Source organism: Acyrthosiphon pisum, chromosome A1 (genome assembly GCF_005508785.2).
Source record: "Acyrthosiphon pisum isolate AL4f chromosome A1, pea_aphid_22Mar2018_4r6ur, whole genome shotgun sequence".
Taxonomy (NCBI): Eukaryota; Metazoa; Arthropoda; class Insecta; order Hemiptera; family Aphididae; genus Acyrthosiphon; species Acyrthosiphon pisum.
In genome coordinates, this window is record NC_042494.1 from 62,419,582 (window position 1) to 62,446,766 (window position 27,185).

Below are 27,185 nucleotides of genomic sequence, written 5' to 3' on the forward strand. Positions count from 1 at the left end.
ATATACGTCGCGTATTCAAGCATTGAGAAACTATATCAACAATCTCCAGCATAGACTTGCTAATTTGAGTATTATTTAATGTTTGGTACTTGACCTAATGCTTAGGGTAATATTTTAAGGGTCTGCTATTTTAAAACGGTGTGACGTAACTTTCAAAACGTAATCGATGGGTTTTTCATGTTACTTTCAGGTAAAACCACCAGACAACTTGTCCCTTCCAGACTCGTGAACATATAAAATCATGAGTATCATACTTGACATTAAACTTTTGTATAAACTCAAAAATACTCGGTTGTTATAATCACATAATGTTATATATTATATTTGCATGTACGCGTGGCCATAATAATTTTCTTTTCCAAAATGGGGACACTTTCTAAAAGTTTTTGAGAACTACTGATACTGGATAAAATGTATTATAAAACGCTTCCCAAGTGATTATTATGCTAATTAGTTTTGTTTATATGTATAATTAATATGAATAAATAGAAAAAACAAATTTGAATACCTACTACTTTTTACAAGATTTACTAGTTATTGCCTATTGGAATATAATTAAAATAATTGATGATTGAATAATGATAGTGGTAACTACCTGAATATTGTACCTAAATTGTATGATTAAAACCATGGACTATATACATAGTAAAATATATTTATTTACATACAAATTATTAAATGAACAATTTAAATATTGAATTTTCATGAACGTGAGACAAAAGTGGGATCCCCTAATGTGGGACGTCGTGTGTGTGAGGGGGTTTTGACATTTTTTTTTTTAGGGCGGGGAGATTCAATGCGTTATTGCATTTCCTCGTATGTGTATACTATAACTCATAAATCGACAAAAATTGTGTAACGCGTTTATATTTTTAATAGTGACAAATTTAGGGCACGCGTAATTCTACAGAAATTAAAAACACACTATGCCAGAGATAAATACACAGCCTTGGTGCTGGATTATTGTTATTTATTTTACATAAAAGCGTTGGTCGGTCACACGCTATGTGACCAGCTCGCGGCTGCTGGGCACAATCGGGTGTCTCCGTGGGGAGTGGCCGTTTTTAAATTTCTTATAAAATATTACAATATTCCATACACCTCAGGGTAGGTCACCGTATGCGACTCACAATGTTTTTTGTGTCGTTGGTCCGAGCAAAAAAAGTGCATGGACATAATATATTATATTATAATAAGTAGATCACGCGTGGTATAAATACAACAGTAGCAGTAAGGTTTCGATCAATATTCTGTCCGAAACAGATCACGTACAACTCAGATCACACACAGCTCAAATCCAACAAAATGGTTTCTAAGGTATGATGTTTTTATTTTTTATTTTATATTACTCGTTGTAAATTATTTCCATAAAAATATTATTTTTTTTAATCAACTCATTCTTTGTTAATATCACATAACCGATGTTTATATTTTTATATCGTTTAATTTAAAACATCAACTAGCTAGTAATTATAATGTATATAAATTAAATGCTTAATAATTATGAAACTCAATGGTTTAACACTTAAACCAATTTTAAATTCTCAATTGCTATCGACGATATTGTTTTTGGTGCTTTAAAGCCAACAGTCTCTAATGATTTTGTAGTTCAACAGCAGTTGAATAAACAACTGAATTCCAAAAATATGAAAGAACAACGGACCATTTTTGGACCGTCAATAACGTTTATATAAATATTGATTTTTGTTCGGTTTAATTATTCAATCAGAGTCTATTTTGTTTTTGTATTTATAGTAGTTACGCGTTTGTTGTTTTTATAGATATTCGTTCAAATGTTCAACTTTTTACATTTTTTATTACGTCATCTTGTATTGGTCATTCAATAGAGATAATAATTGTTGAAGAAAGAACAACTCACGATATTATGAAATATATATTATACATATTATATACATCTTATACGTATAAGTACTAAAAAACATTGTACATTGATACATACATAGAACAGACATTATTTAATCTTTGACTATCCATTCGAAAAATAACTCGTTTGAGAGTGTTTATCTAATATAAAAGGTTATATACAAAAAACGTGTGCAGAGATCGGTAATACGCGATTGTTTCGAGCACGCGGTTACAGATTCATACCAAAAATAATAATAATCGTACGTTTTGATCGCAGGTCGTGATTTTGGCTTCAGCCATGTTGGCCGCCGTCGCCGGATCCCCAGTGTACCCGTCACCCGCTTACTCGGCGGCACCCGCTTACCACGCGCCCGCCGCGTACTCGGCACCCGCTTACCACGCACCCGCCGACTACTCGGCACCCGCCCCGTACAGCTTCGAGTACAGCGTAAACGACCCACACACCTACGACGTCAAGAGCCAACACGAGTACAGTGACGGAAACGGTTACGTCAAGGGATCTTACAGCCTTTTGGAAGCCGATGGTTCCACCCGCACCGTTGAATACACCGCCGACGACTACAACGGTTTCAACGCCGTCGTCAAGAACGAAGGTGGATACAAGGCCCCGTCGTACTCGGCACCGGCTTACTCCGCACCGGCGTACTCGGCACCAGCATACTCTGCACCGGCCTACAAAGCTCCGTACAGCGCCCCTGCTTACAAACCAGCGTACAAACCAGCTTACTAATGACGACAAGCCCGTCACTTTCGCGTGTCGCCATCCTGCGTGACATGTTCTGTTTCCTTCTTTAATTTATTTCGATTTCCTTCTCATTGTTTATTTATTTGCGGTAGATTAAAAAACTATGCGCCCGTTAGGAAAATGGCATTTTTTTTTACTGTTCCCCTTTATCATAGCATGCAGGTTTCACAAACGCGACCACAGTGGTTCGAAAAAACTATTCGTCACCGCCGCCGAAAACTTTGTAAGTCGTGTCAGGTTAACGGTCATTGGACGATACAGCTGAGCTCGCTACCGCGATTGCCTGTTTGACAAATTCAAATTCTGATAGGTGACGGAGTTACATCTTTTGAGTTGCAGTTGCATACAACTGTGTAATAATTGGCATTGAGTAGTGCACTTAGTGTGAGAGCTATGCATGGTCTCGAGACTTCCCGTAGGCGTGGACCTCTAGTGATTATAAAAACGCCGTTAGGAAAATGATTCTGTAACGATCCGTGAGAACTCTGTCATAGTGAGTACTCTTGTATTTAGTAGGTACTTACCTACATGTGAGTATTATGTTTCAAAAAAATATTACTGCACAGATTATGTGATACGTTATAAAACCAAACATTCCATTGTTGATTTTATTATTAAGAAAGAATCATCCGTTTTCTTATCAACCGATAAACATCTTTGCAATATTATTTTCCAAAAATGAAATATTATTTTATGATATAAGTCCTTACTGTGTTTTGAACTGAATATGCATCTACCTCTGAATAGAACATAAAAATTATAATAATATATTTATATTTTTATAACTCGATAAATCTAAAACGCTAACAAAAATATATTTTAAGCAATATGAATAAAATGATAGCGCCTTGGAACAATGGTTTCATGCTATTACCTAATGGTGTGTATAAATTATCCTTTACATTATAACGTAAAGGTATGACACTTGCCTACATTAAAATCTGGTTATTTGTACGAGTGATTTGTTACGAACCAATAATATTAATAATAGGTATGTAATAACATTATGTGTTAGCTAGCTGAATTAGCCACATCTGGCTCACATCTAGTCCATACACGAGAGTGTTTTATAATATAATCGTACTAAATTTTAAAATATTCAATATTTTCAATGCATAGTAAGTGTTAAAACATTTTTTAGGCTTATTGTTGTTATATAATAATAATTTGTGCTCACAATTATTATTTTACATAATTTATAAATTATATTTCATTTCTATTAGGTAGGTTAGTAAATAATAATACAATAAATTCATCTTTATTTTAAATAATTGTTTAACACCTTCAAAATCTTTAAAATTAGCTGATATAGTTGGTAAGTTTATTTTTTAAATATCAATAATTAATTCTGTAGGCTTATAAATATTAAATAATATAAAAATTGAATTACCTCAGTACATAATTTGAAAATATTGTATCTACACGTCAATACAATTACTAATATATGGATGATTTAAATAGGTTATTTTAAGTTTTTTAAAATACTCCAGAATGATTACAGTTCGTTATTGAATACTACTTGTGAGTTTAATATTAAAACGTATTCTCAACTATGGTATGGGATTAAGTATACAACTTGATAGCTTGTAAGTATGATAAATTAAAGACCATTTTCTATCAGTATAGTTGTATTCGTGTTGTAGACCACCGCAACGTGACATGTACAGCAAACCACGTCTTAAGCTCGCTTATAGACCTTATAGACTATACTCGATTTTTCAGTAAAATCCAATAAACTGCGATGTTTTGTTGAGTATAATATCTCGATATTGTTCGAATTATGGCGGTTTGTGTGATAAACATTAATGACACAGACTTAGGGGGTCAGTTAAAAATGATGAGGTAAAATGAAAATGTTCAATAACGTATCGACACAAATGTTATTTTTGAATAATATGAAAGTTACAAAATTAAAGTCTCGGTGTCCGGAAATTGTTTGTGTGATTTTGCACGTATGTATTTTTTCGTTACGGCCAATCGTATTTTAGTCGATCAAATCGAATTGTTATTATTGACATATTTTGATAAATAACAATAATAACAATAATAGTCATAGGTAAATCTGTGTACATCATTCGTGACATGTGATTGAACTGTAAGATGAAATTTCCGAGGAAACGAATACAACAAAAAAATATGAAACATTGGTCTCCGTCGCTCTCTGCGCGGGCATGTATACCTCACCAGTGGTATATATAAATTATAATAGCGTCTTTGAAATTCGGTCATGACCGGTGAGGCGCGAACGCAATTACCCGCGCTCTATGTGTATATATATAGGATCGCCGCTGCACCGGTTAAGTCAAACTTACGGCCACTGCCGCCACTGTAGCCACTGTATTATGTCGTCCGCATGCTGCTGCAATATAATATACTAAAACTACCACCGGTGACGGCGCAATATTAATTACTGCGACAACTCACCGCCGCGGGTCCGCTTGGGCGTTAATAAATGATTGATCGCGACGTCGTCGCGCGTCGTGGTCGCCGCCGCGCAGGAAATAAAATACAAAAAAATAAATAATGTCCGCGTACGAAATATATAATAATTTTATTACGCGTACCTACTCGGCTATATACCATAATAATAATATATCATAAACGTAGATCGTGACCGTAACCTAACGTATATTATACAGCCCACGCATGTATTATAGCTAGACATATATATTATACACAGTATACGACGTATAATATGATAACAGCTGTTTTATTATACTCATTTTATAGGTACTTTAGGTATTTTCGCTATTCGCTCATAAGAGGACGTGATACACGTATTATATAGATTATAGGTATATACACCGTTTGTATAATAATTAGCAATTCGTAGCGAAACCTTCCGCTATGGTAATTCGAAATTCTGGCGTTAAGGTTATTACAGTTAGACTAATATTAAACACTCGCGTGTTAGTAAATTTCTAGAGGGCCAATATTTTCGAGATAATTTTGTCCTTTTTTTTGTATAAAAAATAAATTAAATCTAGACGGTTATTATTAATACCGAATTATTAACGAATTTGTAATCCATTATAAGCTATTTTATCTGTAAATAAATCGTCAGCGGATCATTATATACATAAATCCATGATATTATAATATATGATACTAGCTGAAGTACAATACAATGCTATATTACGTATAATAAAATTTTATAAAAAAAACATACACGGCTATGACTAAAAAAACTTTACAGCGTTCTCACGATTTACATTTCATGAAATTATACTTGATCATTCCTCATGCAATAACGATTAAAAATAGAACAAATTTTTTTTTCATGAAATTCTCGTGACGTAAAGTTGTCCCTACAACCAGGCCAAGATATACATAAAGATATGTAACGGTTGACAATGTATTTCGTAACTATGTACGCATAATATACAATATACATCATATGTCAACTTTGCTGTGTGTGTGTGTGTGTGTGTGTGCCATGTCATATGCCATTTATTGTTATAAATCGCGATTTACTCAATTACGTTAAACGACTCTGTACGAAATCCCATTGAAAATCAGGTTTGTATAACTTAGAGTTAACTCCTACGCGCCACTTTATAATTGATCTTAACATAATAAACGTTCCCACAGATAACTCAACGTGCATTACTTTTCACTGGCGTGCAAAATATATGACAGTAGTACCCACTATTATTAACACTGGATGATATTATAAAAATTAAATATCACATCATATAATATATATAATATAGGCACTGAAAACATTATCGGGCTTATTGTATAATATTTGTTTAGGGGCTATTATTTTATAAGTTTTATTTTTTTTTATTATTCTTTTATACCGACTATCGAAAATATTTTGGTATGGTTATAAATTGGTGTACTTTTGTGATGTCTGGTCAATTTGCGTCTTATTAAGAGACTACATTTCCAATCGAATCTCTCTTACCTAAAAAGTCTATAGTACGGTAATTACGACTGTATATTTATATTTGTAAACATTATTTTGGGTGATTCGAAATTTAGGGGATGGAATTCGTAATATTTATTTCCATGCCATATTATCGGATAATAGAATAAGATAAAAGGGTATTTATAAAAATCTTTCGATAGGTAGTTATAGTTTTTAAATATTTTAATTTGTATTATAATATACAAATTTGTTTTTATATTCGTTATTTGTATTATGTATTTTAAATTATACTATAGTACATCGTAACAATTAACAAGCACGAGTTTTATCTTTTGTTAAGGTGCAATTTAACAATTTTCAGATCCGACGATGTCAACGGACATGAGATCGTAATGTTTCCAGTACGATTAACTTGAACTATAAGTCAATTGCGATTTGCAACGGTATAGCAGTCAAAAAGTTCAAAAACGTATTAAAACTCGATGAACCGAATAAGACGTTGCAGTCAAGTGATATAAAAAGAAAATATTATTTGAAATTATATAATATTATAGATTTAAAAAAAAAAAAAAGTTGCTTTATTCTTTATTTTATATCTAATTAGATTTGAAAGATGTAATCACGATATTGACATTTTTGGAACATATATGGGGTGATTCACCAATCATAATAACCCATTTTTTCTTCAATAATAGATACAGTTATTCGAAATCTGATTTTTGGAATTTTTAAATATACTTATAGGGTATAGACCATATTTTCTAATTCTTGAAATGTTTTGTAGTACTTTTGTGCTTAAGGAGTTTACCGTAGAAATACAAACATCTATTTTTCATATGAGTACACCCTTTCCTACAATTCTACCACAAATTATCAATTATTAATCATAATTCAGATTTTGTATAACTGCTTCTTTGAAGAAAAATGGGGAAGGGTACCTATGTTTAGTGAATCACCCTGTATACACTATACATCGATAGTTAATTTAATTAAATTTGACCAGCTCATAATTACGTTTTCAATAGAGTTATACTTAAATAATTTTACTGCCTTGATCTACTTTTGACCAAATAAATAGATGTACGACGTACGCATTAGCTTATTAATCAATGGTATTATTGGTGTATTTTTTACACAATTTTATCTATTTATGATCGATAACCTTGGTTTTCAATAATATATTTAAGTATATGCTTATTAATAAAAATGTAAATATATCTATTATGATTGAAATGTATGATATTTATCATTTTACAATTAATTTACATTTTAACTTTTAAGTTGATTATCACGTATAAGTTATTTATATTAATTCGAAACTTCATGAAATTAATTTTTGGCTTATTTATTATATGGTCATAACAAAAAAAAAAAAATACGGAAATGCAAGAAATACCAAACACTAATAGTTATAGTTTCTAAAAGTGAAAAATCGAACATTTCACTCTACATTTCTCAATTATTATATTTAGATATCCACAGTTCACATAAAAGTTTTGAAATTTGAACCATTTACTGAAACGTTGTAACATTATGTAAATTATTTTGTATACATATCGTATACAAATTACAAAAGTCACAATGGGACGTGTGATACGATCGGTTTGATTATAAAATGTGTACAGTGAAAGGGTTCAAGAAAAATATGAACAATGAATTTATCGAACAAATTGAATTGAGATTAAAAAAAAAAAAATATTACGGACGAAAACAGAAATTTTTTTTCATCGGGTCTTCAATTTGTAATATCAGCTATACATATTGTTACAATATCTCACATTTTTTTTATACAATATAGAATTCATAATAAATAACAATATTATGACCTGAAATATAATATTATAATAGTACTGCTGAATAACTATTTTGCGTTATAAGTAGGCACCTATTGGCGGTGGAGGAAAAAAATATTGGTCCATGGTTAATGGTTATGAATAGTACAATGATGTGGACTATTACTCGGTTCCCGTGTAATATATTATTACTCATTACGCAGTGGTAGGTATATATTATTTATTATTGCTCATTATGAGACTATATATGACCTCCAAATGTTATTGTTTCTTTTTTAATTTAACGGAGTGAGATAATAACCGCGTAAAATGAAAATCAGAGCTTCGAAAACCGCGTAGAGCCCGAGCGAATGACATTCGAGTCCATTAGGTCAAACCGTTTTATTTTATATTTTTTGTTCTCGTTTCGTCATCAACCGACATTTTTGAACGATACGACTTATTAATTACATATTATATACGTTGGTATGTGTGCGCGAGTGTACTATTTCGAGTGCATAGACAAATTATTATTATTTCAAGACAAATAAAGGTCGCTCCGATAGTACAATAATAACATGACCTTGTTAGGCCCGCGATTAATGGCAACGATTTAACCGTAATGCACACCTACATAGACGTGCAGAGTTTTTGCAATGTCTTACGTTCGGATGTACCTATCTACGATGTATACGTCTCGTGAATACCGCGAATATTGGCAGCCATTAAAAATGTGGTATAGGTATGCCATAAATATAATATAAATGCCATAAATATAATATAATATTATATATTATTATGTTTGTAGGTATTATTATTGTCGTTATAGCTCTCGGCCGCTGTCCAAAGAGTACATTAGATCCAACCACCGATTTTTGATGAAAAGGGTCGCTTGTGGGTACCCATATTACGAGCGCACAAAAGCGTGCCGACCGTCATCGATAGTCTGCAGCAGATACGGGTGACCGTTATAATATCTCGCACGTGTATTGTGTGAGCGCACATGGGACGTCAGGTCAGCAACATTATATTAATCGATCGCGTGGAATCTATTTCCTTTTTTTTTATTATTAGGACCCGAGATTCAAAGATTTTTATTATATTGAAATTAAAGAAGTCGAGAAAAAAAATAGCAAGTAGAATATTATAATACTTGGTTGATATTAGGTACATTACAATATTATCATAACGGTAGACGATAAAAATAAATACAAAATTGTCTGCGTGTGTGACGGATAAAGTTAAATACGATTTTTCGCTTGATATTACATATTATTATATATTAAAATACGGGTCTTGATTATGTGACCGACATCTCATCATTGTTTTTGTGCGATCGTTAGGACGCGTTATTCATGAACTAATCTCACACAAGACCTTTATAATGTTTATCGCTCCGACGGGTGCATAATAATATTGTGTATCGCGTAATCTCAAAAACCTTTGTGTAAAAACGTTGGCCGTAGGACTGAAAAAGAACGAACCTACCTCCACCACCACCGCCGAATAGGCGTAATTAAATTAATAGAGTGTGATAAGTGATAACATAAAATAATAAATATAATGAATCGATACAACACATAATAATAGACTAAAATTATGTAAACCTAACCTAAGGTGTACGATATGAATGATGTTCTGCAAAAACTGTTTCACTCCCCTCGACTGTATTATTCATTTGTTTTTCGGGTGTCGTTTTATGCACCATTTAGAATGGCTATTGGGATTATGTTATTATATGTGTGTAACATACAAGGCATGATTCATACGAATTTATCTTAGGGTTATTATAATATTAAACTGCCGATCGCAACTACTTCACATAAGCAATCATGGTGTTTGTGGTGGCAGAGGTCGTGTCCAGTTATGGCTGGATTATGATTTTCGATACGAAACTGATATAAAAGCTGAAAAGAAAATCATTTTGTTTGGCTCAAACAACAAGAAAAAAATTTAATTAGTAAGTACCAACCTAGACTTATAATTTACATACTGACAGAGATGTATTTTTAGATTTGCATGATCTTAAACGTAAAAAAAAATCAAAGGACCTTCGGCTCTATATCGTGTGTATATTTTTTTTACACAAAGATTAAAATAGCTGACCTTAAAAACATACAGTTTTAATATCATTTCAATTTTAAACTATCAAAGTTTATTATTTATATCATATTTAAACGTAAATAAGATCTATCTCCGATGTAAAGATGTAATTATTCCTTCTGCAGATTACAGAAATAAATATACACCTACTATTTGCCATACTTCACAATAATTATTATATTACATTCTATAATTTTATGTCAATGCAATTATACACCATGTTTTATGCACAGAGTTTATAAACTTATACGACGTGTAGTTTTATGGAAACGAAGGTATGGCACAGCACGTCGTATTATCAGTGTTATCAACATTGACATCGAATTTAAAATAAAGTATTATTTTTTATTTATATGTTTGTTAAATTATCATGTATAATATGTATTCAGACATTAATGCCATCTTTTATAAATCTAATATCCTAATATTTTTATTTCTATCCATTTATCGAGTCGAACTTTTAGGCTTATCTAATTACGACTTCCGTAATTTAGTATGTCTGATCGTTGAGTTATTTAAATTTATGATTCTATATTTTTATTCAGTAGTTTCTCGTAATAACTATGATTTTTCTTTTCAAAAATAAAATTTTGATCACACGGCGTCCTAGATAGGCTATTTAGGTACACCACTGATGTGGATCCAATTTTCGTATCTCATAATATTATGATTATATTTCTCATATTAAGATGACATTTTGTGCTCATAAAATAAACTGTGACTAAAAAATATTTTAGATTTATATTGGGCATTATATAGTCAACTTAGTACCTTACTACGAGTAAATAAATAAACTTTTACTAAGAAAATATTATCATTCAAAAACCATGGAAGTAAGCTAAGACATTGAATTTAAACATTAAAATACAAAAGATCGATTCAACTTTTGACTTTTCATAATGTGAAATTAGGAAAAAATACCCTATAAATATAGATAATTGTTAAACATTTACTGCTGTCTAACACAGTAAATTTTTAAAATTATATCGCGTTACGTTTTCATTATATATATTATAACACAGAGAAACACGAAGAAACAAACACTGCTAATAAACGTATCTCGTTACCTAATACGTTAACGACAATAGTTTTATATGTACACAAACAAAAAATGCATATTTAAATTTTTGTTTTTACTTGTGCACAGTATAATATATATTCTGTTCCTGCAATGGAGTTACTGATTAATAGTAAAATATTAAAAATTACAATATACTGCATTTTTTTTATTAATTATTAATAAAATTAATCAGATGTATCCATAATATAATTTGATGAAGACACAGCACCGCGAGTGTAAAATGGTGTATTATTATACATAATATAATAATCGCACATATTTTATAAACCATATAAGCACTAAAGAATTTCTGACTTTTAAAGTCGTAAATTTAAAATGCATATCAATATAATATTATATAACAGCAATTATAGTAACACAAATACAAAATATGCAGTTTCTCAAACTTGCATTTAGAAAATAGTATTGAAAAAGTTGTATTAAAAGAATCAGAAATTTAAAAATTATTTTTTATAACCCAGTCAATAAAAAAAATATATATATAAACAAAAACGTAATATGTAAATAATCTAAATGTAAATAGCTAATTTAAACAGCTTAAAAATGTCGAAAATCCAACTAAAAAAAATAAAGTTGTAAGAAAAAATTAATATTTTTGAACTTTAAAAGGTTATACGTATTAAAGTTGATAATAGGTACCTATTTAAGCAAAAAATATATCATCTTTTATTCTTGATTTTCCTCACCACAGACACAGGTAATTATATTACATCATTTAAAATACATCTTTTTAAAAAGTTTTCAATAAGCTATACAATTATATAATAATTTATATTCTATCATTGTTCTGCAGTATAAATTCCTAAATTAAATTGCTTTTCATTTAAATTTACCTATTTCTAGAGAATAATTTTCCTTAGTACCAGACTTTATTTATATTCAGATATATGTGTGTTAGAACGTAGACTATATGACATCTTATTTATTAACGATTTTCTTAATTATAATATTAAATATTCTGATTTATTAAGACATAAGATCGGCATTTGTACGCATATAATTATTCGATTAAAAATTCAAATTTATTTTTTGTACCTTAAAAAAAAAAAAAAAAACAATTTGTACCAATTTATTATCCCTGAGAGTCTTTTCGCTATGTAATTGAATTTCTAAATAATATGTCGATTCTTTTTTAAGTCTCACGAATGTTTGGGAATGAAAGCTTTATATTATCTATTTTTAAACAAATATTTCATTATCATATGTGTCACGTTATTATGTTGCTATAACTATATAGTTTAAATTAATATACTTTATTTTTTGGTTGTTCTAGATTATTGTTGCATGTTTCTGTATTTAAAGGGCTTGTCCCGTACATTTTAATAAAAATAAAAATATTCAATGGGATATCAATATCTTGGATTTGTATTCAAAACTATGTTTTCTTTATGATATAGCTGTTCACTGTTAAAATATCTAATATTTTATCGTAGTTAAATCGTTTCGATCTGCGTACTTATCGCATTGGTTCCAAAGTCCAAAGAATCTACTTGAGTACAGTAACGTCAAATAGCATAGTAAAAATAGCGTCTCGTAATCTAACCTTTGACTTCTATTCTCTTGGTCAGCACGTTTTATCTTTGGTAAGCCTAGATAGTTCCTCAAACGGCTGAATATACTCAAATTACTTCAAAAACGCTACACCGGAGTTAAGTATTTGTTTACTGTCTTTTAAAATGTACTATACTACTATAGGTACTTATATTATAATGTATAAACAGGCTTTAGTCATTAAAATTAGATGATAAAACATTTTAAAATAAAAAAAAAAATTGTTGTATGTTAATTTTATTAAAGTTATTATTTACAGTTTTTATTTTCAGAAGTTAAATTAATAGGTAGTTAATTGATATTTTCAGCATTATGTAACATACGTGTAAAGTACAGCTTTACAAAAACTAGAAGAAATGTATTGAAGAAAATGTAATCCAGTACATTAAAATAATATTACAATACAAATGAAATACACTCAATTCTGATGTTAACTCAACAAATAACACTATTTAACCACTTCACTCGGTATATTAAACAAAAATAGATAAAATAATAAACTGAAAACACCTTTTAATTTATTGAGGAAAGTTTAATTTTAAAACAATATTTTTCTAACGTTTAATTTAAAAGTAATTAAAAATATCTCTTTTTAATAACAAAAAATATTTGTTGAGGATAGTTTTTTTTTTACCTAAGACCTAAGTACCTTTATAAAATTATATACTTTTATGTTAATTTCAACATGAAATGGCAATTAATTTTTTAACGAGAATATTAAATATTAAATTTTAAGTCATCTTTATATTCACGTTTGTTAGATTATAGTACCTATTATAAAGATAATGTTTTGAAAATAAAAAATACCCCAACAATATTAACCATTCATACTTTAATAATTCATTACTTATTCATTTAGTTTAATAAAATACATGTAAAAATCACGAATTAGGACTACATATATTATTTTATTATTATATTAATTTATTGATGATATGTTGGGAATGATTAAAAAATAATTTATTTATAATACAATATGTTAAGTATATTATAAGTTATTGCTATTGTTTGGGCTACTGAGGTTTAATTGGTCTAAAAGTAAAAATTATATACATATTACATATTTATTATTGTATTATGCAAAAAAAAAAAATATTAATTATATAAATACATTTTTTTCTTAATTTACAAATAAATGTTATATAAAACACTTATGATAAAAACACTACCTATACTAAAATATCAAGTAACCGTATATTTATTATTTACGAATAAAATGTATTAGACATACATTTTTCATAATATTATCAATTATTTTTTTTTTTTATTATTTTTATCCCTCGGCAACTTAGGCCATTGGGAGAGGGGAGGTACTGTCGGTTTAGAACGGTAGGAGTGTTACACGTGGGTGTATTTTGGCAGAATTTCGAATGGGGCACCCGTAGGTTTCTGCCATGCCCCGGAGTGGGGGATGGCGGCACTTGTTCTCCGGACACCGTGACTTGCGGGGAGAAAAATGCCACCCGGTGGCCGAGAATCGAAACCGCCACCGGCAGCGCCGTAGCCGGCGCGTTAGACCACTCGGCCACCTCGTCCCCATTATCAATTATTAATTCATATAATAAACATATTATACCATATAAATGTATAATGTATAAAATGGTTGAAATAAAAATAAAATTATGTTTTCGAAATAGGTAGATGCTGATATGTTATTTCCGATTATAATCGTAATGATTTATCATTTAATTCAAATTTAACGCATATATTACAGTGACTTACTTAACAACGACAATATATACACTTGATACCCACTATAAAGCATAACGACATTTTTCAAAATTAAACATTGTTGCATTTTACAGAATTTATTTATTCTCTAAAAAATTAAATACCTATATTATATTTATTTTCATCATACAAAAGAAAACACTTTTTCTATACATATTATATGCATTAATTTATATATATTTAAATAACATTAAATTTTATTAAACATGAAAATGTTATACCATAAAAAATATTATGCACACTACACAGTACATCGATCTTAAAAGTACCTGTTTAAACATATTATTTTCCGTTTTTTACAATATTTTATTGTTGAATTTATGTTTTTGTACATATAATGTCTAATAAAATAAAGTAATATAATAGTATTAAACATTCGTCCACCCCCCCCCCCCACATTACTCCGAAGAGTGAATGCCTTCATTAAATAGCTTGAAATGCCCAAATAAAAACACAGCTATGGATTTAAATATTTAGGTAATCAATATAAACTTCGAAATGATGGCAAGCTGGACACGAATATGGTCAGCCACGGTAAAGATCGATGACCTACTGTGCAAGATATCACCAGAAAATACAGCATCACACTCGTAGGATTTGATTTACCACGCAACCTATCGTGTACAGTGTACACTTATTATAAAGTCTGTTCCTTTCATAGTAGTTGTGCAGATTCCTTGCACAAATAGGGCCTAGAAAATCCACCAGAAAGTGATCGTGGAACTGAGAGGTAGACCATCAACCAAAATGTTTTTAAATGCCCCATCTACTACTATGGAGGACCCAGAATAGATTGTCTCACCACTCCTCCTTCGTCCGTTGAATGGCTAGAGAATCTGTAACTCAAACTTCAATACCAACTGTATTGATTTGTTGCCCTAATAATAATTATTCACTGTTATTCATATTAATACCTATATATTTTGTTTTATTTTTACATTTATTTTTTGTTCTTTATTAATTTATTTTATGCTACCATATTATCATTAGGCTGTTGCATGTAATCATAAACCACAAGCTAAATAAAATCATTTCGACACACTGAAATAAATATAAAATGTATTGCATTTAAAATAGTATAATAACCGATTACCATATTTTTAAAACGAATCGTCGTGATCATCAATAAATCACGGCAGACCTTGTTCTGTGATAGCCTAAAGTAAAATAGAGAAATATACACGTGTCGAGCCAATTTATTGGCGTGTACAATAGTGGATCGAGTGAATTTTAAAAACTGTAATTACAGTACGAATGGCTATATCCATTGTGTGGATTTATTGTCTTTACTTTATTATTATAATATTAGCATACCACATCATGTGTTGTAGGGTTTAAATGATATATCTCGTTCACCATACAGCCAAATATTGTGAAAAGTTCCCGCGGGCACCACAATAATATTGCAGTTGTGGCCGAGGCGGCGTCGAATGCAGTAAAAGTGCTAATGTCAAGGTTGAGGTCCCACCCGAGCCGGGTGATGGATGATGGAGGTGGGTTGTGGGTGGATGGGAGGGAGGGAGAAAACCAAAATGACAGCGCAGCTATCGTAAATAATGGTTTAAAGTGGAAAAAAATTATGATTCGTAATCCCACGTACACGAGATTTAATAATGTGCTATTATATATATTATATAATAAATAGGATGTGTTTTACCAAGCGTGTGTACCTGCATTATTGTCGGGCCGCAATACAATCAATTTACGATTAATTAGCGATTACCGAAACGAGGATAAGGACTATATAGCCCCGAACCACGACGAAAAGCAAGTACACGCGTGTATCGTAATATAATAACGTTATTATATTATAGAATGTCAATGTCCTTCGTCGTTGTCATCGGCGTTGTGACGTATGCGTACCTATAAATAAACTATAAACTATAATATTATATAACTATCTATTATAATATACGCATGTAGGTACTAACTGCAGTCCGCTTGCAGTGTACGCCCGTTCGAGTAGACCGCGGTCTCATTCGACAAAACTATTAGAAACCTTATTATAATATTATTATTATTACGACAAAAAAACATCGTATTGTATTTGATCATTATTATAAACGTACGATAGCCATTATTAATTTATAATATAATATTAGGTTATATATATGATCTGCATAATACAGAGCTATCGTAATAATACGCAGTGAGGCGTGATATGGATTTTTAATTTTTTTTTTCAACTTTCCTTTGGCATTATTAATAATAATATGGGTTAAAACTGCAGGCTGACAACACAATGGGGTGACAGTGGAAATTATTTAAAATCCTGTTCGAGGACAAGCGTATTTTACGCACAATGGGCGAATGCGCGATATTTATTTGTTTTCGATTGCCGGTTAAATGGTGGTAGAGGTTCAAGGTCTGTGCACGATACCGGAAATACTGTAACCCCAAGTCATTAGATTATTATCTATATTATTATGTTTTATGTAGCAAAATTAATTAAAGAACGCTAATTCTTTCATCGTCGTATGCAGCTACCATTATAATATTTAATTATTAAAACACAATATTCAAAAGACTTAAAGTTACAAAAATAATAATAATACCTTGTCTTATTTCAGCTGTTACCGAGATAAATCATAATTTGTTATAATATATTTATATACGATGATGTGAATGCATTTTGAAACGCATTTATATTTCTTAATCAAATATTATACCTGCTAAGAAATTTGAGCAAGTGTAGCTTTCAAATTTATAATAACGATCTACTGGCGTAACACTGCAGCTGTCCTTCGCAAAGAAAAGCGAATCAAAATTGAAACAAAAATAATATAAGAATATTTTGCTACAGTTGAAAATATATTCATACACATAAATAGTATATTAGATTTAGAAACTAGGTTTTAGGCAATCGTTTTACTTTGTCCTAAATCTACATAAAATAGTGTTGTAATATATTATGATGAATATGTGAGCAATGATCAATCATCGCTTTGAAAAGCTGTTGTACTATGGCATTATGCTTAACCTCGTATTAAAATTAAAATTTCTAATATATAAATTAAATTACTTTTAACCCATTATTTTAAACATTGAAATTAATTGTCAAATAAAGTTTTAAAACAAAATTCAAATCTAAATGCTGTTTTAAAATAGTCCAACTCTAAAAAATCTTATTACGTGTTGTCATGAATTTAAGTAATGTCTCCATAGTTTCAACTTAAAATCATAATTAAAACAATTGTTTAATGGCTATACACTTATACCATACAATGTTTACAATTAACCTTGTTCTAAGTCCTAAGGAGTAGTACGATTTATTCATTAAATATACATATAAATAAAATAAATTGGAAAATATTTTTAACATCACTTTATTCAGAAACTATTAAATATTTATGTACATTTATTTATTTCAATTGCGCAATAATTCAGACAAAATATATTTTGTATAAATAATTGCCTAGTTGTCTGTGTCTTTTTCTAGGTTTTCACTATATATTTTTTTTTAAATTAATTTTAACTGTAATCTCCTTAAAATTCGGTCATTTCTGCATTTCATTGCGATTTGCATTTCATCGTGAGACTTCTATTTTCTACTAAAAGCGGGATCGCATAAATAGAACACACGAACATGACATAAAATAGATCACACATCGAACGTTTCACAGATTCCTCGTTTCACTAAGGATGTCAAAAGAGAATACGAACGAGTATATAATATATAACGGAGTATCGTGGTGAAATGCATTTGTAAGAGAGTCATTATATTATTACTTCATTCGTTTGATTGATTGTTTTTTCTTCTTTTTTTTCTACGAACGTTGGCGCAACGAGACGGCCGTTTAAGTATTTTGCTCCCGTTTTGCAATGTATATGGAAAAAAAAATCCCGAAGGGAGTCGCTTGCGATCCTAAGAAACACGCCACTCTGGTTTGTACGCCATTCTTATATCGAATATATGTGACCGATCGTTATACCTAAAAAGGATCGACTTGGCCAAAGTATAATAATCATTGTGTTATAAAGGGTCAAGGACTTGGAAGTCGTACGGGACCCGTACACGAGAAAATAGCAATGTAAAATACATACCGTTGGTAAGATATTTCAACGTCGAGGATATTGCTAACTATTGGTTGTGTGTAGGTATATATATGCGCGTGCACCCATTTGATATCGTATGGTTTGTGTGACCTATTGGCCTATGGTAAAACGCGTTTCGTATAAAACATTAATTATAACTAACAAGCAGGTGTACCCTGGAAATAATAATAATAATAATAATAATTGGCAAAGATATTTCATCAAGTATTTTCGTCAAACGGTCATGTACAGTGTACCTATGTACGTTGGTCGTTGTGAATGAGATATCAACACAATAATGTTACTTATTATTATATATTACTATGATTGATGTGAATTCATATCAAACATCACCTATTCGGTAGTATAGGTATACCTCCATATCGTATTATCATTATTTTACAACACTGTACGCTAAAGTCGAGGACGCAACGATAATATTTAATACCGATTGAACTACATAATAATAATTATAACTCAAAAGTGTAAAGTAATAGGTAAAACTGTAAAAGCTCGACGGCATTAATAATCAATTGAAAATAATGTAACGTTTAATATGCGCGTAACATGGTGTGCGCATTTTGAAGCACCGATAGCTTTTGAAACGCGCTCCTTAGTCCTTGTTTCAGTCGCGTACTATCATAAAGGTGCCTCGACACAAAAATTAATTTCGAAATATAACGTACATTATATTATTATATTATTATCTGTTGCATATTATATCATCATAAAATGTATATAGTAGCAGCTACTGCAGGGGTTATTCATTTCACATGAAGTGTGTATATAAAATTATACATAATATTTATATTAATGAAACGTATAGATCTGATAAGTGATTATGTTGTTGCTATGATTTTGTCCAGAGTATTATGAAAGCCTCCACCAAATTATATAGGAATAGAAGTATTGTAGATACCACAATATTATGATGGATCTATAACAGTGCTACGCTATCTTCGCGGCGGTGAATGATTTCAATTCGTTTGACCAGTGAATAATATTACAATTATATAATAATATGATATTGTTTCTATTCGAGAAATACGATTAGATCGATAGACGATTTTGAGTGGTGGTACACGACCGTATATTGCGATTGTGAACGATTCAAACAACATCGAATTACCTACTTACTGCTGTCTATTGGTTCACAACGCCGTTCTTCGTCTAGAGTTTCAAAATGGAAGTTTGCTTATTTTTTTTTACCGAGGTTCTTTCGACTAAACGTTTATCCAAACATGCATGCATACTTATATACGTTAAACTCTCATACACACGCACACACACATACTAAGGATTTTAAACACTCTTAACCTCAATGTTATGTCACAAGGCCACAAAAATAAAAATTGTACCAAAAAAATCTGATAAGTCCACCGGTTCTATATTCTTGTTCTTATTATTATATTTATATTTTTTTGTATGACGTAGCTAAAAATAATATCTATAATAATATTATATAATTATGACGTTTTGGCTTATGGTTATTAATTTATTCTGTTCAGATGTTTCTGCTACAGTATTCTAGAAAATGGTAGGTAGCTAACAATAACCGTCAAAAGATTTTAATGATTTTATTGTCGGATATATAAGCCTGTTTATTGCTCGAATAATGAAACCAATGCGTAATACTGATGCAGTAATGCATAAAACATTTTTATACGATATGAGCTAAAATACATTTGGTTTTAAATAAAACAATGTTATTGCAATACTTAAATTTACAATTGCAAATTCAAACCAATTTGTTTTTTTTCACATTGTGCACTGAACTACTTCCAATAAATTGTATACCTATGTCCGATTACTCTTTTGCAATATTAACTGCTCGACCGAATAAAATAGCAACCTCGCATCATTCTTTTAAATGTTTAGTAACCAGTAGGTAAATGGCTTTGCTTGACATTTATTAGTATTTCAGTACATTTGGAATGGGTTAAGGTACAATAAGTGTTGTACCTATTTCAAATTGAACACCGTGAAGTTCAAGCAGTATCCTGTCCACGTCATAATTATTAATTTTTGTGAAATAAGAAAATTAAATATATTAACACTATGCACAACTAATAGAAAATATGAATTAATAAAACGGCAATAGTATAATAAAATATAGTGAACATGTCAAAATTTTTTTTTAATAGATATTTTCAAGCAGAAGTTAAGCAAAACTCTATTAAAAATGTTATTATTTTTAAATTAATTATTACATAAGTAGGTATTTCTTTTTATACGAGTTCCCTCATGAAAAATAACTTAGAGCCGTAGATAACTATAGTGTGTAAAATATAGTTTTTAAATTGCATTGAATTAAAAGTAATTTGTACCATAGTTAAATGTACAATATAGGTATTTTATGTATTTTTTTTAAGTTTCAGTAAAAAATAAAATCTTTAAGAATCCTACTACAATTTCAATATCAAAAATCTATTAGTAAATTATAATGATATGTTATTATTTATTATGATTTACGTAACCAAATAACAGCTTATTATGCTAATATGAATTTATATTTAAAATTAATGGTTTCGGTTTATAAATTGGGTACCTAGGTAATGTTATAGATAATAATACCAAAATTTGATTGTAAAAATAACAGCAATATCGGAATTTTCTGAGAAAAAATTATTACAATATTTATAGTATGAGTACATTAATATTATTATATTATAAGTACAATCTATAAAAAATAAAAGTTCATGAAAAACAAAATTGTATTATAATTTATAATATTATATCTTTATTATTAATACTAATAGTGAATCATTGGAATTCAAAAATTCTCGAAAGTCGTTTAACACCTGGCCTATAAATACGTGTATAAAATGTTTTAGTTACATTATGTTACAAATTATTTAACATAATATTATATAAATGCGTATCGCTTGATATGTGCCTATACAACTTGTAATACCACTTGTCACTACCGGAAAAGTGTATGCATCCGTCTGACTTGAGGGAATTTGTTATTACGTAATATATGTAATAACTAATAAGACCAAAATAAATTGTAATATAAAAATAAAATGCACGGACATTAATTGGATATTAAGTTGAATAACTATATTATCATGTACGTCAGAATCATGAGATCGGATAAATCACCAAATAAACTATGTAACTAGAAACTGGAATGTAAACGACGTTTAGAGACGTCTAATTATAAATTTTCATAATTTTCACGGTAATAGTAGAGTACGTGGTTAACAATTTAATTATTATGGTAAATACCTACCTACTTAATTATAATTACTCGTCATAAAAGTAATACTGATTTTTATGTTTACCATATAACGCAATGGAAGAATAATTAATTATAAAATATACTAATTTATTCTTCCAAACAAGATGGAGTCTACATAATATTTTATCACAATAAAAAAAAACATTTTAAGATCCTTTTCCGTACATTTTCTTTATCAAATTAAATATACATACATCTACTAATTTGTATGATCACATTTTAACACATTTTTAACATAAAAATTATTCTCAAAATGTTCAAACTGATTTTTTTTTAACATCAATATATTTGCACTAGGTACAGATATTTTTATTTTCCGACGTAACGTATTTATCTACGTAACATTTTGTTTATCACCATAGAAACAAATAACATGTAAAAATTACATATTTCCCACTACTATTCATGGTTAACTAACAATTAATGATTACTTATTAATACATATTATTTATGATTCATAGTTGAAAATATTGAGTTGTATATGCTACGTTTGACAATACCTTTTTTTTATCATTTTATTGGAAATAAGATGACTGTGGCATAAAATATAATATGATAAATTGACATCATCTGGATCTATATAATATTATTATCTAATTACGAGATTTGTCAATGACACTACGCTACGGTTGACGATGTGAACATAAATTAAATTAGCTCAACGTCACCTGATTTCCAATAAATTACATCCTCGATCACATATGTATCTCATTTTTTAAAGTATGTGAATTAAGATGATATATGATATCGAAGTAATTTTACGGCAATTTCATCCACTACACGTTTTTATTACTTATGCACTTATCGAGAGTCAAGGTCGATAATGTTAGGCTTGTACTACATCATACGTGACCGGAATATTTTTTTATGATACAGATATTGAGAAAATAACTTAAACTACAGCCGGTATATCCTAGTTGAGTCCATTGAGGACTGGTACAAGGCCTTACGTATTAGAATAAGTAGTATATTTTATAATTATGATAAAAATAAACTCATAGGTCCTGATTAGCGATTGGATTAAAAGTATTAACTTTACGTAAGATGACGAAATTAATCCATTAATAATTGATAAGATTTAAAAATACGAAAAATAATTTGTTTTCTAAAGTGTAAACAAGTTTAAAAATACTCTCCATATTAAAACCAGCCAGATTAGCATAAACGCAGTGAAATCTTAATTGGGCGACACGAAACTAGTTATCATACAAGTTGAAAAAATTCAAAATAAAACACAAAACTGACAACAAGTAAAAACATTGCACTATGTATTTTCACTGATTATAAATACATTAATAGGATACATTATTTATAACCAATGGCATTTTAAAATTATTTTTAAAATAACGAAATGGTTGTGACTTGCCCGCGTACCATAGACGTCTGTTGCGATTTTACTTTTCGACATTGCGGCTTCACCAAACCTGACTCCCACCTTTTAGGATTTAGAAAACTATTCGTCATTCATCTGCTACTGTGTTGTATCCCGAACATCAATCGAAAAAGTGCGATATCATTTTTTAATTTACGTTTGCTGGTTCAAATTTTTGTTTCATTTGAACTTAGAAAGTGTTTAAGCATATAGGAAAAGTGAAATATTGTAACGTGGTCGTTGGCTAACCAGTTGGTGATTCAGCCTAATCGCGAAAACAAATAAATAAAAATAGAACCGTAACGATATACGCATATTTTGGTAAAATTTCGCTGGGGGAACCCCCAAACGCCCCGCCGGGATCACGCAATCTGGCTGTTCACGATGCTGGGTACGCCCTCGCTACAGCCTCCGCGTACGGCAACAGTGCCCCCCGGAGGGAGCAAACTCAGCGCTCGGATTAATATATAAAGCGGATCGTTGTCAATCAACATTACTCATTCAACGTTCAGTTTTAATACACTTAACAACAACAAAAAAAAAACTTATATTTATTCACAATGGCATTCAAAGTAAGTACCATATTATATACGTTTAATTTCACCTCCGTGAAAATTAGTGTTTCAGTGATAAGTTTAATATTTATTTAAGTCTTCGGTATCACATTATATCCATCGGAAATAACTTCGGACATGTTATTCCGAAAAGTTCATAGTGTTTAACGAAATTTCGAGTTTACTTCTCTACGAGTTTACTATTACTTTACAATACTTAATGAAACAAGTGTTCACATAAAAAAAAATGTGAACTGGTGTTTTCTTGTGCTTTGTTTTTAATTCAAAAATTCTGTTTCATTATTTATATAAAGTTATTGTTTTACAGTAAAATTGAAGTTGCAATTGTATTTCCGTTATTTTATGATATTAACTGTTTCAAAACAGCTGAAGTTACATAAATAATATACTTAATTTAATATTAATATTAAATATAACTTACAAATATTTAATAACTATTGTTGTTTAAAATAAAACATTACATTGTACCGTAGCAATCAATGATGAAATACATTTTGTTATTTCATTATTTTTATTTCATTTAAGTTCATTTTTAATTTAAACCAGAATGCATTTTTGACCTCAGCTGTACATATCTGAGAAAAATGATTGATAACATTTATTTTCCAGTTGCTTTAATATTTGTTTGAAAATTCTACGAGTTTTTGTAGTTGTGTCCCGTTTAAATATAATTAAACGTTACTATTGTTACCTAATACACAATTACTTAACAGCATTAAATACAATAGAAATAAAAAGTTTTACATCAAAGATATTATTATAATAAAGACGTAATAATCAGAGTCATTGTTGGTAATATAACTAATATAATAGCTCATAGTGTTTGATATTACCAATGCCACACTCATTAGAACTACTCTAAACGTGTCGTTTCTTTTTTTTACAGACTATCGCCGTCTTTGCCTGCGTGCTGGTTTCCGCACTTGCCGGCCCAGTAGCCCCAGCCTACCCGGCACCGTCTGCCTACCCAGCACCATCAGCTTACCCAGCACCATCATCTTACCCAGCACCATCGGCTTATCCAGCACCATCATCTTACCCAGCACCATCAGCTTACCCAGCACCTGCCTACAAGCCTGCCTCATACTCAGCACCCAAGGCATACGCCCCAGAAGCTGCATACGCCCCAGCCCCATACAACTTCGACTACAGCGTGCACGATGACTCCACCTACGATATCAAGAGCCAATCCGAATACAGCGACGGAAACGGTTACGTCAAAGGATCCTACAGCCTGGTCGAAGCTGATGGCACCAAGAGAATTGTCGAATACACCGCTGATGACGTCAACGGTTTCAACGCTGAAGTGAAGAAAGAAGGAACCCCATCTTACAGCTCTGCCCCAGCCTACAAACCAGCCTACAAGGCTCCAGCTTACCCGGCTGCCCCAGCTTACCCATCAGCCCCAGCTTACCCAGCTGCCCCGGCTTACCCAGCTGCCCCAGCATACTCTGCCGCACCAGCTTACCCAGCTGCCCCAGCTTACCCAGCTGCACCAGCATACAAGCCAGCTTACTCCGCCCCGGCTTACTCTGCCCCAGCCTACAAGCCAGCTTACTCCGCACCGGCTTACTCTGCACCAGCATACTCTGCACCAGCCTACCCAGCTGCCCCAGCCTACCCAGCTGCCCCAGCCTACCCAACTGAGTCCTACCCAGCTGCTCCAGCATACGGATACTCCACACCTGCTCCAGCTTACGGATACTCCACCCCAGCTCCAGCCTACGGATACTCTACCCCTGCCCCAGCTTACAAGCCATCGTACGCCGCCCCAGCATACAAACCTTCCCCGTACAAACAGTACTAATTCCTCTTTAACTCTAAGAAACGATTATTATAATTTATTGTATTTTTATGTAAATAAAATTTCAATTTGTCTATAACTTATTGTTTTTCATTTCCTAATCATCCTTAAAACTCTACCTAAAATAAAACATGAAATTTCATTTTATTCCCAATATCGTTGGTGTTAAAAATTGTGGCAGCGTATTAACAGTATTAAGTCAGTATAATACATGATTCAAATTTAAAATAAAACAATTTTAGAATGACTTTAATACTACTATCCATTTAAACTTATCACAAAATGTATTTCTAAATATTGGTATCTATACATTTTTTGTTTTTTATTATTTTGATTATGTAATATTTTATTCAAATTGTTAAAAACCTATACCTAGCTTACAATCAAAATTTTTACTTTAGTGAGTTACTTTTAAAGTACAACTTATATATAATAATATTATTGAATACGTCTCATAGGGTGTTTCAAGTTAATGTAAAGAAAAAAATACAATTTAAACCGACATATGTTAAACACTTATACTATATAAATGATAATATTAGTAAATTACTCAGCATCATGTTAATTGTGTTGGCTAATATTATAATATTATGAGCGTTTTAAAAAACACTTAAATTTTAAAATAAAAGTGTAACAATTTATTTAAATAGTTACCTACCTACATTAACTATTTAAAACAAATCTCTAAACTACAGTTTTATGGTAATAACATAGATTAGAATTTGGTAAATTTTCGGCGGTTGCCTTTCAAAAATAACATAATATATAAATTGTAGCACGCGGTCAATTATTATTTATTTGATGGATACAAAGTATCGTTTTCAGTTTAGTTTGTTGAAAACCGTTCAAATAAATTACAGTATAATAGACGACAGCACTTATGTTTGTTCGACGGTTAACATATTCGAATTTCATTGTGACTAATGGACTGTGTGCGATTTATTGCTTTTACTTCAAGTATCAAGATGAAACACTATGTGGTTTTTGTAATTGATCTTTGCAATATATATTGTAGTATACAATATAGAAATTATAATTTTTAGATGCTATTCATATTATATAGGAAATAAAATATAAATAATTAGCATTTAGAATAGGTAGTTAAAATAAGGCTAATTAATGGCTAGAAAGTTAAAACAAAAATATACAATTATCAAGCTTATTATTTAAATTATCAAGTGTATGAATCGCTACAGAATAGCAAGCAAAATTAAGACTCTTAATTAAATTTAAAACTTTTATATAATATATTATGATTAACATAAATACATTTTTTACATGTAAGTAATTCAATTTAAATTTTTGATATTTAAATAACTGTTTGTTTTTAATTCATTTAATATTTATATTTGTAATTAAAATTTGTTTACGATAGTCTATACAACTGATATAAAATAATACTATAATAATA

General features: G+C 30.3%; 3 protein-coding genes across 3 annotated transcripts in view; all 3 read left to right on the forward strand.

Annotated features, from left to right (window-relative positions):
* The window catches only part of LOC107884997 (cuticle protein 19), a 242,218-nt gene that overhangs the window by 88,948 nt on the left and 126,085 nt on the right, over positions 1 to 27,185 (forward strand). The window lies entirely within an intron of this gene.
* cp31 (cuticular protein 31) lies at positions 1,245 to 2,747 on the forward strand. The gene is given in 2 exon segments (NM_001162293.2): positions 1,245 to 1,317; positions 2,144 to 2,747. Coding segments are annotated over 2 exon segments (486 nt in total). The 5' UTR covers positions 1,245 to 1,305; the 3' UTR covers positions 2,618 to 2,747.
* Positions 23,891 to 25,853, forward strand: cp30 (cuticular protein 30). Its single transcript, NM_001134287.1, has 2 exons — positions 23,891 to 23,967; positions 24,857 to 25,853. The coding sequence occupies exons 1-2, from the start codon at positions 23,956 to 23,958 to the stop codon at positions 25,775 to 25,777; spliced, it is 933 nt and encodes a 310-aa protein (NP_001127759.1). The 5' UTR covers positions 23,891 to 23,955; the 3' UTR covers positions 25,778 to 25,853.